We start from the raw sequence: 19756 nt of genomic DNA on the forward strand, positions 1-19756 counted from the left end.
ACAAGGCTACTGCTGCTATCTAGTTCTTCTCCCTAATGACAAAAATTACACTTTGCATAATATGTCCTTAAGCAAAGTATGAATACTGACACTTAAGATGTAGAAAATCAGATGTACTCATCATATATAACCAAAGAAAACAATTCCTGAAAATTACAGAAATTCAATATGGGAGATGACCATTGAGCTAATAGCAATAAAGAATGAGAAAGGCTGGCTAAGGCAAAAGTAGAGAGGAGTGAAACCATATAATAAAAATCCTGTTTCAGATACCAAGATAAATCCATGTAATTGTTATTTCATTTTCCTAAAATGATCATTTTTATTGACTAGTCTACATCTTGAATAAAAGTGACAGTATAGGCAGGGCATTCAAAGGAAAATGAAAATGAATGGCAAATGAGAGAACAAAGACGCAACTAACCAAAATCTTCAAAGAATTAATGATAATGACCTGATTTCATTTCCAAGATCCTGGCAGTCCAGCCTGCTGACTGGAGAATGAATCTATTATTAGTGTTAAATAGCTCTTATGCTACTCCGGTGGCTGCATGGAACTGTTAAGCTAAAGCCTCTTTTATCTTTATATTTTTAGGGCAACTTAAATGCTTTCATAAACTCACTAACTGGAAATTATGATACTCGGAATTCTCTAAATAAATCACCTCAGTGCTAAGGAAACCTAGCCTTGGATGTAAAATTTATCCTTACTCAAAACATTGACGTTTTAAAACAACCCTATTCTGGAAGCAGATTAGAGCGGTGATTATAAAAGTAGGGGGGTTTGTTTGGTATTCATTTGTTTATTTAGGTTTTTTTCCCCCTCTTCTGAGTTTTGCTTGTGATCTTGAAAATTCCTGTCCAAAAAAGAGTATTACGAACTAAGAGAGAACTAACTTTCCTTTGGTTAAATACTACAAACAAATAGGAAGAAATAAAAAGAGGGATTGTCAAAACACAGATCCTACTGTGTATTAAAAAAAAAGACAGAAGGCAAGGTTGGCAGTGATATTTTGTTTTGTTGCCAAACAGAAACACACTTGTGCTCTTCTCAAACAGACTGACTCCTGAGAACACTTCTAATCCTGCTGGCCTAGCCAACTCTACGGCCCAGTGTATCCTATCCAGCATTAACAGTTGTTTACTTCATTGAAAGAGAAACTCTACCTTCCTTCTATATTCAACCCCAATAATTTAAGGGCTTGTCTACACAGCTAGTTATTGCATTGCAAGCCAGGATGTGAATCTCCCACACACCAGCTTCCCACACAGAAAGATCCCAAGTGGACACTGCTATAGTGTAGGGAAAGTCCCGGAGAGAAGCTCAGACTTCCACTCTTTGAAACAATAATATTTCAAGCTGCACTCGGGGACTTTCCCTGCACTGTAGGAGTGTCCACACAGGACATTCCTGCGTGACAAACTGGTGCGCTGTAGAATCACACCCTGCTGTGTAATCAAGCCCTTAGACATAGCCAACATGACATAGAGGGTGGGGAACAGGGGGAAGAAGCTGTGCTTTGGCCTGAGTCTGCCCTTATTGAGATCCAGCTCTGGATAAAATGGGATAAAATTGAATTTGGTAGGATTAGGCCTCCTGTGAGATGCTGAGCACACTTCTTTTCTTTGAATTCAGTAGGAGCTGTAAGTGTCCAGCACCTCTCCAGATCCGACACTTTTTGCCATTCTGGAATTACCAAATACCCTGTGTAAGAGACATATTACGGACTGAACTGTCTCTCCAAGTCACAATTGTGTCCCTAGTTTCCTCCTTATTCCAAAAGAGAAAGAATCTGTGCCAGCACTTTACCGAGGACAGACTACTTCATCTTCCATGACAGCTCTGCTGTGTTGGCTGGTATATTGTGAGGACAGAGATAAGGCTCTGCCAGTCTCCAACCCTGCCTGCCTGTCTCCATTGGATGGAAGGAGAAGTAGAGGCTTCTCATGATATGTCTACACAGCAAGCAGGATCTGTGGCAGTGAGTTTCAGAGCCCAGGGCTACAGAATCAGGCTTGCAGGGCTATGATGCTAAAACTAGCTGTGTAGATATTCAGGCTGGAGCTCGGATTCTGAATCACACTCCCCGCCCTAGGCTTCAGAGCCTGAACTCCAGCCTGAACCCAAGCATCTACGCAGCCAGTTTTAGCGCCGCAGCATGGTCCCGAGTCTGTAGGCCTGTGCTCTGAGACTCACTGCCACAGGATCCTACTTGCTGTGTAGACATATGGGAGCGTGTTGTCTGCCATACAAGTTATTCCATACAGGGGAATAACAGGAGCAACTCACACTCCCCCATGTGCCTGTGTGAACACATACCACAGGTCACTACTGAGTCCTTTGAGACTGTTGGTTGTTTGTGTTGCCAGAAACTTATAATTCAATGAATGTTCTCTATGAGAAGTGTGTCCAACTTGTCCATTTTTAATTCTCAGTTTCTATTTCCATCTGGTATCTTTCTAATCTTTTTACTACAGGTCTGTGCCCTCCAAGGGTTTGCCCAGACAAATATGTTGAGAAATGCTCCTAACATATTTTTGGTGATGGAAAGCAATAAAAGCATCACTGGCTAACATACATAATCCTTAAGGGTTAAAAAACAACAGAAAAAAACAACAATGCTTCCTTGTGAGGGGAAATCTGCATTTGGCAAGGTCATCAGAAGTAGTATCAGGAATAAAATATTTAAGCTCCTCCAACCTTGTTCAAGCAAATGATGCTTCTTCACAAGGAGGGAGAGGAATTATTTAAGCTCAGTACCAATGTGGACACAAGAACAAATGGATATAAACTGGTCATTGGGAAGTTTAGACTTGAAATTAGATGAAGGTTTCTAACCATCAGAGGAGTGAAGTTTTGGAATAGCCTTCCAAGGGAAGCAGTGGGGGCAAAATAGACCTATCTGGCTTTAAGATTAAACTTGATAAGTTTATGGAGGAGACGGTATGATGGGATAACATGATTTTGGTAATTAATTGATCTTTAAATATTAATGGCAAATAGGCCCAATGGCCTGTGATGGGATGTTAGATGGGGTGGGATCTGAGTTACTACAGAAAATTCTTTCCTGGGTATCTGGCTGGTGAATCTTGCCCATATGCTCAGGGTTCAGCTGATCACCATATTTGGGCTGGGGAAGGAATTTTCCTCCAGGGCAGATTGGAAGAGGCCCTGGAGGTTTTTCGCCTTCCTCTGTAGCATGGGGCACAGGTCACTTGCTGGAGATTCTCTGCTCCTTGAAGTCTTTAAACCACGATTTGAAGACTTCAATAGCTCAGACATAGTGAGAGGTTTATCGCAGGAGTGGGTGGGTGAGATTCTGTGGGCTGCGTTGTGCAGGAGGTCGGACTAGATGATCATAATGGTCCCTTCTGACCTTAGTATATATGAATCTATGAATCTAAGAGTAGCCGCACTGAAGTTAATAGTTTTACTCACAAGAATAAAGGTCCTGGATCAGGTCCCTATGGTCTGCAGTTTAAAATCATTAAAACCAGTAGAAGCTGTAGGTGTCCAGCACCTTTGAAAATCAGACCCAATGTCTAGAAATTAACCATTATATTTCTTCCTGGTCCAAAGATGTGCTCTATCAGTATCCATTTCTGTTGGCTTCTTCCAGCTTCAGATTTCAACACAAGAAGTTCTGCTGTTTTCCCCTTAAAAATTTCATTCATATTAACCAGTGGTGCTCTTGCACCCACAATTTCAGTGAGACTACTCATGTGAAGAAGGGCTGCAGGGTCAGGTCATAGACCATAAAAGGAAAAGCTTAGGATATACGTGCACTGACAAAGAATGGTATAACCCCGGATTTATCTGGAGTCTTAGGTCTTCGGCTTCTACCTGCCAACCAATCTATGTGTCTGCCTATCTATACAAGATTTTTCTAAGGTACTTCTCACTGTGATATCTAAGAGCCCGAGGTTTACATCTACAGCCCTTTCTAGTTACACTGGATGTGTGACCAACCACACAGAGCTGACAAAAGAGAGAGAGTTTTGAGTTGGATGTGGAGACTTTTCTACCATATAGAAGGTCCAAATAATGTTTAATTATTCTGTAACTGCTCAGTGTCGCTTTTACTAGGCTTTCTGTAGGACTCATATGGGGCCTAGTCCAAGGCCCTTCGGAAACAATGGGAGTCTTTCCATTCATTTCTGTTCTGACCCATAGTTATATTTGTATTTGCTTGTCTTTTATTTTATTTTCTCTTTTTCTATACAATTTTCAATACAATATTCTTTTGTTAAAGACAGGTGAGTATCTGAACTATTAGCTGGACTCGGTATTAGCTTATGGAGTTTTTTGGGCTTGACTTTGTAATACTTACTCACATTGAATTGAAGTTACACATGAATTAATATCACTGGACTTGCCTCATTTGCCTGGAATTTGTCTTTGATTTGCCAAAGATCAATCTGGGTAATGTTAGAACAGAGGTGATGGGCAAAACAACTGAGCGGGAGGGACATTCTGGGCATTGAATTCACTGCCTCATGGAGCTGCACTGATCCAGAGGGAACATAGAGAGGCATTTATCCACGGAGCTCTCAAGTGTGCAGGTTTAGTAAATCCATTACTACATTCTTTTTATAGGGTACCTTATCCTCCCCATAACTAGCTACATGGGCTGATGCATGCAGCAGAAACATGGCACTTCTGTTGTATTGGTCACTTTAGGCATTCACCAAAGTTCCCTCATCTCACGCCTCCAAAAACTTGGAGCTCCTCTTCTCCTTCCCTGATCTGTGAGCCACTGGATTTAGAATGAGGAATTTGTGTATTCAGTAGACTATTCCTTGGCACACCTTCAGAGAATGATGATCCCCTCTGAATATTGTATGCTTTTTTCCATCAGGCTGAATGGAAAATTCCCTAAAGGAAATGGACCAATTATGATACAAGCCAAAAGCAATTTACCAATGCAGAGATTCTCTGGAAAAAGCAGACTGGACTGTTTCTGCTGATTATTCGCCTTTGAAACTACAGTTGTGGAGAGTAAACATGTTTTCCCTGAAGTGCATTTATAATCTCAGTTCTCAGTGTCTAGCAATGTTGTGCATACAGTGCAATGTACAAGCAGCCAGAGCTTCAGCCTAGATGAAGTCAGAGGTTCCCTACTTTCATAAAGCTGCCTAAAGTACACTAATATCTGAGCACACTTCATTTTTCCTATAGTTTTCCTTCCAATCACTTTGGTCATGTTTCCTTTGCCTATCACTACCACTCTGTTTTATTTATTGTGGGGTTCGGGATGTGTGTGTTAGCATTAAGGACAAAACAAGGAACAATGAAAACGCACAGAAACTGAGGAATTGGGTTTCCCCCTGCATGCTGAAGAAGCTTTTTTTTATTTCAAGGAAAGGACATTTCTGTCCCTTCTGCATAAAAAGAGAACAGTCACAATAAAGCCTAACTAGAAGTAGTAATGCCTTGTAAAGTCTTCAGCCTGATAAACTGAAATAATAGAACCAAGGAAGGTGTAAAGTGACCTTAGTCATTTGGAAGGGATGCTATCAGAAACTTCTCCATACGTTCCGTCATGCTCACTACAGATTTGGATAGGCTATGTGTCCAAAACAATACAAACATCTTACATTTTATTACAGAAACTTCATTATCCATTATTTAATGTGGGTACGAGAATTAATCTCTCTCTTCCCCCTAAAATCTCTGGCTCAACAATTCAGATCAACCACAAATTGGTAGCAACTAAAGGCTGTTTCTGTCTGATGTTCATTGTAGCCAATAGTTTCAGTACTTCACCCAGTTGTACGAGGTTTTCACAACCCAACCAACAGTTAGCATTATTAGCACTCTCATCGGAGTGGTTATGGACATTATAGACACAGAGATGGAACCACCTCTTTAATCTAGGGGTGATCCATCCAGCTCAGTGTTAAGCTACATTGATAGGGCAGTGAAAGACAGCTTGTGCGGCTGCTAGTTGTGTAGTTGAGTGATCACTCACTGTTTACGGAGTTTTCAAAAGATCCGATTTATTCTGTGTCCCTTTCCAACTCACTGGGCATAACAAAAGCTTCAAAGCGCCCTGCACAGAGACTCTGTTTGGGAAGCTCAGCCTTTGAAGGCACAGTCCCCAATACCACATTTGACTTCAGTGGGGACTACCTGTATGACAAAGTGCTCAAGAATATTATTAAGAACTCCATAATCTGGCTCTTAATGTTGTTTACTTTAAGTTGTGCGTTAGAAATGAATTTAGAGTACATCAGATAAACCAGTATTCTTTACCATGTAAGTATTTGTTAGGTATATAACATTATTTTTTTTATTTCTTATCTGCATCCCTGGCCCAACAACAAAGAAACAGAACATCTTCATTAGAAAAGGACATTTTAAAAAATAGGATGTTAATTTCATGGTTGCATAGAATTCTACAGGTTTGTGAGAAACTCATCATTTTTGGGGACGGCGGGGGGCTAAATTGTCTGTGAATTTCTATTGCTCATTTGTTAGGTTTACACAGTTTTAGTCACTGCTCAGTTTAACAAGTTAATTCATATTTTAAATTCTTCTCCTTCTGACTAAATTATCTGTCATTACATTATCAGAATAAAGCCTTGTGCAATAGGTAGAAAAGAAAAAGAGGAAATAATCCTGGCTGATACATCACAAATTTTGGAAAGAAACGGTCAGATTACAGTAGAAAAATTACACAGATTCCTACTCAATCTAGCAAGGAGCTCTATATGACAAAGGCAAGTGTGCAGTCAGGTCCATAATACATAGTTGTAATGTTCTAAACAATCCAAGAAAGAATGATCTTTACACCTGCTTTCCCCAATTTCCCAATCATTCTTTCCATCCTTGGCATTTCTCAAGTCTCCTTTTGTTTGGTTTTAGATCCCACTTCCCTGCCTGCTGATTTGCATAAATAACACTGTGTAGTGTGTGAGTATTCAATAACAAAGCACACATTTGAAATTCAACACAGAAAGTATCATAAAATATCAGTACAGCAATCCAGCTAATTTAGAGGCCAGCACACTTCTTCAGAAGCAGTCCAGGTGCTTTCCTGCACAGCTTTGTCTAACTTAATTGTAGTGGAGTCCGCAAAAAACAAAAGATTCACCCTCTGCAGTAGTTAAATTTGTCCATGGCATATTGGAAATTATAGGGAATATCATACTGCAGTGCAGAAAATGACTACTTTTTTAGTGGCACAGTCTATAACATTAGTTGTAATACTGTATTGTTCTCTGATTCCTGTAACTAACAGGAATACAGCAAATTACATGGGTGCTAGCTTCCAGCCCTGTCCTAGCGTTGAGGGAGTTAAAAGCACTCTATACTTTTGCAGAATCAGATCACTTGCCTATGTAGACACAGAGAAATAATTGATCCTCAGTTAATGGACTAAAATATAACAACTAGCCAGGCACTAACACTGTTCTTCCCTACTTCACGTGCCTGTTTTATTTTCACTGGCCGTTATACTCTCTGAAAGCTAAATAAGGAGGTGGGAGAAATTTCACCTTTTTCCTTCAGAAATGTGCCTGTTCTGCTTAGGTTAGGAACCTTCTATAAAAAACAGATTCAGTTAATATGCACCACTCACACAATACCAACCTTTGACTTTATCTCTACGATTTATACCAGCCAGTAACTTTCATGGCAAGGTGAATGCTCGTTTATAGTGACAAGAGAGTGCTTGTGCAACATGATTCGTTCTCTCTCTACTACATGGACATACAAACAAAATTAGGAAATAGAGAGAAATTAGGAACATCAGCATATAATCTTGGTGTTTGTACCTGTAGAATTTAGAACATATGGGTCTGGAGATTTTGATAAGTGTTTTAGCCCAGAGCATGACTTTCTAAAATGTAGGTAGGTTATGTAGTTTGGGAACCCAGTAGATAATGAAAATTAAAGTAATGTAAACTCAAGGAAGTTAGATTGTATTGTGGGCTTAGACTTATATCTAGACAGACGTGCCTAGACAAAACATCTAAAATTGATCTATCCTCTGACATGAGAATGATGGTTTTCAAACAAATCTAACTTGTCTAGTTACAACTGGAGATTCTTAGTCAATGAATATTCTTGAGTTCAATTGTATAAGATTGTTTTCAGGCAATAGTTATCAGACAGCCGCAAAATGCTCCCACAGTGCTCCCCCATTCAGCATAGCAATCAGGCTTATGGCACTAGTCATAGTAAAATCCCATTCTTCTTGGTATTTGACACGTCAGTGGTCTATCATTCTGTCCTGCTTTTAATAATTCTGTATTTTTGTTGGGCATGTAGGGCATGATCCTGGTCCCATTCAAGTCAATGGCAAAACTTCCACTGGTTTTAATGGTACAGGGTCGTGTCTTTAAATAAGGACATTTAATGCATATTTACAGAAACAGTAAAATGCTAGAGAGTAAAGATCTACAACAAGATAAAATGAATGATCTCTTTTTATTGTCAACATGATTGTAACAGAAAATACTACACTGAAATACAAAAATGTGGAAATGAATTATTTAACTGATTTTTTATTTATTCTAAATTCTCACTGCATCTCCTGAGGCTGCTAAAGCAAAAATATCCTATGGGAAACAGAACAGAATTTTAGTCATAGCATAATTTTTCTGCTTTTGGAAAGCAAAAATCATGCGTTGTGCTCTCCTCCTGATCAAACACCATCCAAAGAAAAAAAGGCACCATCAACAATACATTTTTGAACAGTAGTTAAATATGTCACAAAATACAGGTTTCCAGCAGCTGAACACTTTTACTACAATTATTTTATTTATATGTATTTATAGTCAGCTTTAGGCTGTTGCTGATTAAACAATGACTGAGTAGAGCAGTTGTGTAAGGATGTGGGGTGTGGATCTAGAGATCAAATGGGTCACTTTCCATATTGGCTGGTGGGGCTCTGGGCTGCAGAGACAGCAAGTGAGCTGCTGCCTGCCGCAGCTAGTTCTGTCCCTGCAGTGCAGAAACCTACCTTCCAAAATACAGGTTGGTTTTTAGTCTCTGCTCTTACTCCCCATATGCTAGCAGCTACTCCACACAATACACGAGGATTCTATTACCCTCATCTGTGGAAAGAGCCACTGAAAGAGGACTCTGGTGAAAAATGAACTTCACAAGGAACACTTCAAACTATTTGCCCTGAATCACGCCACCTATTCCATCACTGCTGTGTTATAAAGGCTACGCCAGCCTGCAATGCTCCCACAACCTCCTCAATGGGAAGCACAGAAGGGAATCATACATAAAATAATTCATTCTCTCAGTCCATTTCATTCCCTCCCCAGTCATCATCAGCAATCCACTGGCGAGCCTTTTGGGGCTAATGTGGATGTGATGACATGAAGGCAGCTGACACCACCTTCCTTTAACCCTGGACATGGTAGGGTTGCATTCATGCAGGAAATAGAGAGGGTTGTCAGGCAGGAGGAGCACAACTAGGCCCCAAATACCTGTATCTGTGACAGTCCATAGAAAATCAATAGGGATTCAAAACAACCTTTTATTTTAAAAAAATTCTCCAATATTTTATAGTATTTTCCCATATTTAACATTGGTTATGAACAACATATTAAGGGGGTAGTATTCTTATACGGAAATCTTACGGTTAGGTTTCTTATCTGGGGAATTGATATTCACAGGGTGCTGTTTCTTGTTGATCAGCAGTAGCAACTTAATGTTCTACTCTTCTGTTTTGCCTGCCTGCACATTTCTTGAGGGGAGTACGCATGGTATTGAAATATACACAAATCCTGCTCTCTGAGGGATGGAGCAATGTAAATACACCCACAAACTTAAACAAATATGACAGGTCTGATTATAGATCTGCCAGACTTGACAATGTTTCTATAATGATGGCTTGGAGGAGGAGGGGGGAAAAAAACACAAAAAAACCACCTCAGCTTCTTGTAGTCATAAAGGTGGTTGGACATGGTACATTCTCCATGACCGTATTGAAAGGATTAAACTAAAATACACTTCTTTCATTTTGTTACCAAGATAATGTTGGCTCACTGTTGACTAATAGAAAATAATACAAATAAAATACATTCTTTCAGACTTTATATTATTGGCTCTGATGGCTGGCTCTTAAAATGCAGTACATATCGAGTGCTACTATTTTGTTGAGACAGACTACTTCATCAGTGCACATTTCTGAATCCCATTTTATTACAAAATGTTTTAAAATCCCTCTTTATGCTGCAGGAGATCCTACAGCAAAATTGACCTGCAACACAGCGCCCTCTGGTGCACGCACAAGAAAAGGAAAATAGGCAAGGTGTTTTTAACATACAAAATGCATCAGCTTCAACACTCTAAAAAAAAACCCATTACAAATTACCAGCAATTTGGTTGAACACACAGGCAAATAAATAAATAATCTTTTCCCTTTCTCTAATTCACTGCTTCCTGTTTACAAAAGAGCTGGAAAGTGCCACAGACCAATCTGTGCAACACAGGTAAACCATTTTATGGGCTTAAGTGCAGATAGGGGGGCTGCATTATGGGAGAAGCTGACAGATGGCCTGTACTGTATTGTTGAAGCCTCTTTACTTTGGCTGGTGGAGAACTGTTTGGCTGTGTTCAGACATTAAGAGAGAAAAATGTGTCTTCTCTCAGACTTCCCTCCTTTTCCCTTTGTCTCTTGTGACCCCTTTTTTCCCTTCTTTCCCTTTACCCATAAGTACTCTACCATCCCATTGTATTCTCCCTTCTACTTCCCATTTCTTTTTTAAAGATAACATATTTGTTAATGTATGTCTTGAATTGTTTACCTTGTCATAGTGACAAGAGGGATGTAGTTCTTCGTGCTGATTCAGCAGGATGGAGGACTGGCAGGCTGCAGACAATCAGCAAAAGCAATTCTGCAGTGAAACCTGCATTTTCAAAACTAGCCTCTAATTTGGGTGCCTCTGTTTTTGTCTATTCAACCATAAACAGGCCAACTAAATGCCTGATTTCAGAAGGGCTGAGCACCCACAGCTCCAGTCAATAGCACCTAAGGGTGCTCCACATTGTGGAAAATCAGGTCCTTAGGAATGAAGAATCCAAAGTTAAAAGCTGCTTTTGAAATCACGGACCTACCTATATCTAAAATCTTTAAGCCATTTTAAGCTACTGATACTGAGGCTGGGTGAAATCCTGGCCCCACTGAAGTCAATGTTTTGTAATAGGTTTCAGTCAACGGAACTACTCGAGAAGCAAGGTACTATTCTGGGTGAACACGGGTGCTACGATCTGTCCCTCATCAATTAGGGAAGATAAATTAATGTCTAAGGATATTATTGGGAATTAATGTTACTTTGGAGGAGAGCCCAGGAATTTCAGGAACAGATGGTTGCTGTCAATTATTTCCAGATCAACTTTATCAGTCACCAAAATCTCTTAAAGCATGACAAAAACAGCATAAGCAACATTCCCATAATATATAATGCAAAAATGGCCCTACATATATTTCAGCAGTTAATTTGTCTATGAGTTTGTCCCCACATCTGACACTTTCCCTTAAAAAACAAACAAACTTTTATTATGTATGTATAACTTCTAAGGATGAAAGCTCTATAATTGCCTTCCCTTGGCTTCATACCTGTAAATCTTGTATCTTGTGCTAAATCCCTGTCGACTTCTGTCCACAAAATCTGTGTATTCCTGTGAGCGATGGAAGGGTCCCTTATCAGAGAGGAGCCAGTCGAAGGAGCTTGTGGCATGCTGATCCGAAACAGCAGCAACCGCTAAAACCCAGCAATGAAGACTCAGTGCTATCCACTCCCATAGAGCCATCAGAGAGAACAATTCAGCACCAGCACTGCATCGCCATATCATGCTTCCACTGTGGGCTTAGAGTCTTCATTCTCTTAGCTTTCCCTCAACACCTAGACAAAATATACAGTCAATTAGATAAGTACACGCTAGTCATTCCCTGGAAACTGATACAAGTTTCCTTCCTTTCATCTTAAAGAGAGAGTGGCCTCTATTTTCATTACATTTTATATTAGCATAAACCCACTAGGCTAGTTAACAGCATACGATTTAGTTTCTCAGTAGTCTGTGCTATTTCCTTGTTGCATGGAAACCTCTAAGGGATGTATGTTTGTTTCCTAAAACCCTACAAACAAGCAAAGGAATGGTTATTACCTCTTAACACTGGCATACAACGTTCTAATAACACGTATGTATAAACGATAGGAAGACTGATCTAGTGGACAGAACAATGGAGGGATTCAGGAAACCTGGATTCAATTATCTGTTCCACCAAAGACTTTCAGGGTGACCATGGAAAAGTCACTTCATCTTTGTGTGCCTCAGTTCCTCATCTGTGAAACAGGAAAATGCCTCCCTTACTCACAGGGTCTTTGTGAGGATAAAATCCATTCATGATTGTGAGGTCCTCATAGATACTATGGTGCTGAGGGCCATAAAGGTACTTAGATTGATTAAAACAATGTAGTTGTTATCTTCAGTTCATTTTGAATCAGCATGGAATTGAATAGAGTCTGGTTCTGTGATCTTTTTTTCTAGTGGATGCATTTACAAAGAAAAATGTCCTTTTTATTCATATTTAATTATGACAGCAGCCATTATAATCATTTTTACAAAGGCCCCTGCTGTGAATTTTTTTATCTTGGCCGAGAGTATTATGGTTGACACCAACAACTTTATCTACAAACATTTCCTAAATGAAGTCTATTTTCATATAAAATAGATGTGTTGCGGTTACACATTTTCTAATTATTAGTCCATTACAAAAGAGGTGCTGTAGCTGAATAAAGATGCACCATGCACTTATTCTAGACAGTACATTAATTACTCTAGAAAGTCCTGGGTATGGATTATAAACGCATCAGCTGCAGGAAGCCAATTGGCTCAAGCATGGAGCAACAGTAGATTTGAAACCAAGGATCCCCTGTAGTCTGAGGATATAAGCATCATCCCATTCATGTACCCAAAGGAACAGTTAAGGTTTATTATCCTTGTCTAAGGCATGAATATGGCTATTGACCAGTTTGTTCCTGATCCTGCAAACACACATATGCTTAACTTTAAGCACATGAGTAATTTCACTGAAGTAAATGCGACTATTTACATGTTTCAAATTAAGCAACTGCAGAAGATTTGTGGTCACCAAATGCAGACTGCATTATAAATCCTTTTTCCTTTAGAATTCAGGAAGCTAGTTTAGTTTCTCATGTTGTACAGGGAGATTTTGGCAAACCAGTAAAATGCCTGAAACCACTATTGCTGATTGCTAAAAGTAGCCAAGTCAGCAGGCCATAAAGTGGCCTGCAGCAGGCTTAGCTTAACCAAGGCAGAAGGGGAGGGCGTTTTGGGTGCCACAGAAAGGGTAGCTTGACATCCCCCCCCCCCCCCCCCATCCTTCCTGATAAGAACTGTATTGACATTGCTGATACATGCATTTTAGGGGCCTCAAGGTGTGCAAACTCTGAAAAAACCACACCTGGTTAATCGATGACCAGAAGGAAACCTATTGCTTGACCTTTGAAACTGCTTGCTTAACAAGTTTTCTTTAAGTGATGTGATTGTATTACTAATGTATAAATAAGGAGGAAAAGTTTGAGGTAGGGGAACTCTCTCTCTGGATGCATCTTGTATTCCCCACCAGCAGACCGGCCCCCGCTGTCACACTCGAGAGCCACACTCAGCTTTGGCAATTATCAAAGATTGGGGGTGTTTTACTGTTGCGTGTAAGTGCTTGACACTAAGGAAAGTTTAGCTTTAAGTGAAAGCACTCTTGTGTTGATGATCGGACGGCTGTGTCTCCCCGATTTATTTCCTGACACCACATTGCACAGAGTAAAAGTTACCGGGAGCTTTGGGTTGAAAGAACCCTGGGTAACAACGTGGATGTTTAGTACTCAAAAACTTCCAATTTCTGTGTGCTGAATGTCTATGTTTATGCACAGAATACGAAGATATGGCAGTTTTCTCCCCAGATTTGTGATTTTTCTCTGCCACAATCTGAAGTCTATTGAACATGATGTTCAGTGAAGTGCATGACAAATCACAAGGAAATGGAAGTGACACTGAAAAACTAAAGTTTATAGCAATGCATCTTGACCCTTCCACCCTGCAAAACTATACTATGGCCATTTGGTTACTAGATGTTTTCCTGTTAACTCTTAGTCCCCATTTAGGCTAAGCAAAGAAGCCACGATAGCAATGTTCTATCAAGAAGAGTAATTTCAGCAGAGAAAGCCTGGCCTCCCTATCCCCACAGAGCTGAAGTATCACAAAACTCCCCAGTGAGCAGGGAAGAACAAAACTGTGTTGCATAGGCAGCTATGTTCCCTTCATCTGGAAGCCTAGGACAGCCTCCCAGCGTACACAGCAGCAAATGGGAGTAGGAGGGCTCTGATTTGTACAGCTAAATTCCCCTGACAATTTGCCACTAACAGTTAAGACACCGAGTCCTTTTAAATTGCCTTTTTATGAAAAAATAATGTTTTAAATTGCAAGAATGAAAGACAAGAAGTTTACTCTTCTGGTGCTTCTTTCAGACCATTAAATTATAATGATGACTGATTGAGTTCCTTTATGGTTTAAAAGGGTAGATTTAATGTTAGAAAGCTGATTATTTATGTACTTGTAGCATTTTCCTATATTATTTCCTTAATATGCTCTTGAATAAGTGTGGGAAAGGATCCTGTACTATAACTTGCTATGACACTACACCCAACAGAATATCATAAATCAAAGATCTGCATAACAGTACTGAAGAGCCTGGTATAGTCTATGAAGCAAATAAACCACTTTTTAAAAAGGTACCTATATTTTAGTCTAAAACAGGAGTTTAAATATGTGTCTGCTCCTTACAAACACTGTAGTCTCATAGAAACTACTAAGTATACTATATATGCTTTTAAAATTTTACATTTACAAATTGTGTAAATTTCATGTTACATCTATCTAGAAGCTTATATGGTATTTGACTATCTCCAAATCATTAGCATATTTATCTTCAAAACATCCTCCAAAGGTAAAGGAGGACTATTCTCCACGTTTTACAGATGAGGAACTGAAAAATAAAGAGACTAAGGGTATGATTTTTAAAGCAATCTTAGGGATAATTTCCATTAAAAGTTGACTCCCTATGACAGCTTTGAAAATCTCAGCCTAAGTGATTGTCCCAAGGTTGTGCAGTAAGACTGTGATGTGAACCCCAGTCTCTGAGTCCCCATCCAGTACCTTAACCACAAGACCATCATTCCTCATAGTCATTTGTTTTAGTTACCCTTTCTTTATTGGGAAGGGATGACACCAGGGGGAAAGAAATGTTACTGTTAGAAATAAAACACACGCAGAAAACAATGTTCAAAGACTGTTACAGGACTGATAGAGCAAACAAAGCCCATAGTTTGAATCCCTGCCAGAGAGCTTCACCAGAGTCTTCCATGAGGCATTAAGTTTAATGTGGAACTCCTGTTGATTTGGGGTGTGGGATGTGAAGACGGGGACCTCTGCTGGAAAATAGAGATTGTGGATTTTAAACTAGAGGAGGACACTGATGCAACCAAGCAAGTGAATCACAATATTGCCTCTCAAAAGTGCTGCTCAGAATGGGATGACTGAAATGAGTACAGATATTTTTGCAAAATTATTTGATCCATGACTGAAGGATCATTCTTCCACCTCTTGCAGATGCAAGTTCTCATCCTTCTCTCTTCTAGCTTTTGCGGTCAGGTATCATTCAAGGAACATGATAGGCCAAACTCCTCCCTGGTATAAATCAAGTGACCTCCTTGGAGTTACCTGGGGATGAATTTGACTCAGTATCTTCTTGGGTTATCAAAGCTAGATACTCAGCTTGTGTAAATTGAAGGATATGGAGCTATGCCAGTTTAGACTAGCTGAGAATCTGGCCCCAACCAGTGCAGAACAGGTATTGCCACTAACACAAACTTTACTAGTTCCAGTTACAAGAAACAACATAGGTATTCCCCTTTGTCAGTTGAAGAACATTTTTTTAAATGTATTGATTTCATATAATTATATCACACTATCATGAAAACCCACTAGGAACCTGAATAATACCCCAGACAGAACAAAATAGAAGTGTCTTCTTGGGCCCATAAAGCACTCTTTTGCTTACAGAACACAAATTGCTAATTCATATGTGATCAGGATAGAGTATACAGAAGAAGTATGGAGCTATCTCAGCTATGTAATTAAGATGTGGGCTGCTTTGTGCGGGAACATCTTAAACAGCATGTTCAAGAAAAAGCAAATTATGCCAACTTAAATCCTCACAAGAAAGAAACAATGTAAAGTCACCTTAAGCCAAAATTCATGGTTTCCTTAACGAAACATGGTATCCTTGACTTCTTGGCCAGGTGGGCAGTGGTGTTAAAAGTATTCTATAAAAGAGGTATGTCTGTAGATAGATAGATAGATAGATTGTCATCTACTGGTGAATAAGAATGAGTAGCCTTGCATAATAGGTTCAATAAAGTTGTTTTTTATTAACCATAAATGGCTTCCTGTGTGCTGTTCTTAACAGTGGGAGCAAAGTGTCCTAGCGGGTTGCACAAGCATGTCTTTTAGAACTGTGGAAAAATGGAATCTAATGATAGACTACGTTTTCCCCCCCACCCCTCTTTCTTTTCAGCTCATATATCTGTCCAGCAGCCTCTACATCCTTGGCTCCCACCCCATGCAAACATGAAACAACACATGTGGCACTCCTGTCACCAGAGCAGAAAGGAGTGTCATCTCTCACATGAAGGGAAGAGGAGGAGGAACAGGGGACCAGGCAATCTGAGGAACTATCACCTTCCCACCCACCCAAACTCCACACAGGAGAGAGAGAGTTAATACTCCCAGAGCTTGCAGTTGTCGTAACTCTCCCTTGCATTTACACTGCAGTTGCTACTGTGCAGCCAAAGAGGGACCCAATGAATGGCAGGAAAAAGAAAAAGGTTTCTCTGCTGAGGGAGTAGAGGTGATCTGGCCCTTTGTTTCCTCTATGGTTAAATGCAAAGAAAACATAGTCCTACTCATATATACTTATATAAATGTGGCATTTCAAAGGACAAATAATATGTAATTTAGAAGGAAATATAATTTCCATCACTGCACAAATATTAGAAAATTGTAATGTTTCCAAGCTCGAGTTTCTGCTTCAGTAGCCAGTAATAGAGGAATCCTAATTCCTTCAGATCTAACCAAAAGAGAGAGAGAGCGCAAACAGGAATATTCACAGTCAGATGGGTAAACAAACAACTAATTATCCCTTTGGAAATTAGATGGTCAGAGTGAAGCACTTATCCATGAGTATTGTGTTAACCCCACTGGCTGCCCAAAGGTCTCAGTGATTTCAATTTCAGATATTATCATCATGTATTTGTATTACACTAGCACCTAGCAGTCCCAGTCACAGATCAGGGCCTCATATGTACCTATCCACATGAAATGAAAATAGCTTGCCCCTCTCCCAAAGAGGTTTACAGTTCAAACAGTGACCAGACAGGATCATCTCTAACTAACTGAAATCTGGAAGTGAATTTTTGTACTATTGAGGAAAGAAGCATTAAATACAGTGCAGTCTTTCCAAAAGATAACCAAAGCACATAACACTAGGGCTCTGGCTTTGCCATTGACTTTTACCATTGACTTCAACAGGGCAGGATCTTGATGTGTTTCAAATTTGGGACGATGGTAATTGGCAATAATTTTGTCCACTGTTATGTTCTTAATAACAAGCAATCTGAAGAGTCATTGCACACAAAGCAGTAAAGCTCACTTCAGCTGAGAGAGTATAGGGTGACCAGATGTCCTGATTTTATAGGGACAGTCCCGATTTTTGGGTTTTTTTCTTATATAGGCTCCTATTACACTCCCCCCTCCCCCCCAGTCCTGATTTTTCACATTTGCTGTCTAGTCACCCTAAGAGAGTAACACAGGGCCAGATCTTCAAAGATATTCAAACACCTAAACATGCACCTAGGCACCTACTGGGGTTTTCAAAAGTAACTAAGCAAGTTAGGTGCCTAGCTGTCATTGATTTAAAAACTACTATGTGCATGTCTGCATCTTTAGGTCCCTAAATATCTTTAAAAATCTGGCCCACACTGTCCGACATTAGCAAAACACTAGCCATGAGTTCAACTAGTTATTGCCTAAAAAAAGAATAGAGAACTATGAGATTTCCTTGCAGCATTATAACCATGGATTAGGTCAGAATTCTTTATGGATTGTGAAGAAGGGTCATTAATGAATGAGTAACAAATAGGTCAAGGTACATTCCTAGCACACGCCATCCAACAATATGGGAATTTTGGCCATTTACTTCAATATTTATCTGTTGCTTGAAGGAAAGCAGTGAATCCATGAAGTAAACACTTTTCCAATATGAACCTATGCTTGATATAGTCAAAGGCATGATATTGTGCTTTGTGTGAGCAGGAGTTTGGAGAGGGGTGTATAGACTCTATGCACTCGGAGGGCAAAGAAGAAGTTAATGAGAACCAGGAGAAGCAGGAGACAACTACCTGAAAGCTCGGCTATAATTTCAGAGCATAGGGTTCTGTGCGGGGAGGAAGAAAGGGAAGCTGTCCCTGAGAGCAGCTTTCCTGACTGAAGGACACTGTGTGTGTCTGGGCCAGAAGTAAGAGGCACTTAGGGTGGACAATTGTTTTTACTGGGGCTGGCTGCAGCCAATCATTCTCTTTCATTTGGACAGAACTACAATAAATCCTGTCTTAGGGACGGCTGTTACATGAGACTCTTGAGATTGACACAGACTTTGTGTGGGGAAAACCACTTATGACCCATAAAGAAAGAAAATGTATCTTACTCATGTGACCCTAACATAAATTCTTGGTGATGTTTCTAAAAGGGACAGAGACTGCTTGAGAGGGATGCCTGCCAGAGGAAGTTTTCCACAGGCAGGTTTGGGCAGTCAAAAGACTTTTGTCTAGCATGTTAAACCTTCTGATTGGGTGTTTCAAAAGCACTGAGCATTTAGCACTGAAGCCATCAGGAGTTTTACCATTGACTTTCATGGCAGCAGAGTGTAGGCCAATGGGGAGCACTTTTGAAAAGCCCTCCCTCCAGTCACTTTGACCCTGCAGAGTCTGAGCATTATGTTAGCCTGTAATTTAACCCACAGGATAGCACGACATGGTCAGATATCTCTTAGGAATTCTGATGTCAGTGCCCTTTTTTATTATTATTTCCACTGTGTCTGTGTCTGACCATAGTAGAGGGAGAGTTTCAGAAGAATGAATATGGTTAAACTTTTTAGACCAGATAGATTTTGCAAAAGCTTTACACTGCAGGCTCTAAAATAGCATGGGCTGCCTCCAGGTCCTGATGCCTTACCTGATTATATGCTCTTCATAGCTAATGTGTTTTCTTTTATAGCACCTTTTTAATGGACCAATATCCTCCCTTTGTCTTCATTATAAAAGCCAAATCTAAACAGGTTAGGGCCCCTTTAAATTATGACCCAGGAGGTCAGAGAACATGAGTTGATAGGAACTTTGGGTTTTCTGTACCAGGTGATCCCGTTGTTCTATTAGCCATTGTTCATTGCCTCTAGCAGTGAGCAATATCTAAACCGTCAGGGGCAACCCTGACTGCTGCCGCTATCATCTGGTTTGTCTGGATTGTAAGATTTCATTATCTTGATCACATTCTTAGCTTGCATTACTGTGGTTTAAAATATGTACTGTTTCTATCCCTATAGAGAATTAACTCCAGAGGATCCCTATGAGTGCTTAATAGAACGCATCTGTGTGTTTT

The 19756-nt window shown here is 39.9% G+C and overlaps 1 protein-coding gene across 3 annotated transcripts in view; it reads right to left on the reverse strand.

The window, feature by feature from the left end:
* Positions 1-19756, reverse strand: part of BRINP3 (BMP/retinoic acid inducible neural specific 3) — a 293883-nt gene that overhangs the window by 256145 nt on the left and 17982 nt on the right. For all 3 annotated transcript variants that reach the window (XM_037907555.2, XM_007062979.3, XM_037907556.2), the window contains exon 2: positions 11583-11868. In XM_037907555.2, the coding sequence (XP_037763483.1) occupies positions 11583-11818 (236 nt within the window). In that variant the 5' untranslated portion in view covers positions 11819-11868. The remainder of the gene's footprint in view (positions 1-11582; positions 11869-19756) is intronic.

The sequence above is a fragment of the Chelonia mydas genome, chromosome 8, assembly GCF_015237465.2.
Source record: "Chelonia mydas isolate rCheMyd1 chromosome 8, rCheMyd1.pri.v2, whole genome shotgun sequence".
Taxonomy (NCBI): domain Eukaryota; kingdom Metazoa; phylum Chordata; order Testudines; family Cheloniidae; genus Chelonia; species Chelonia mydas.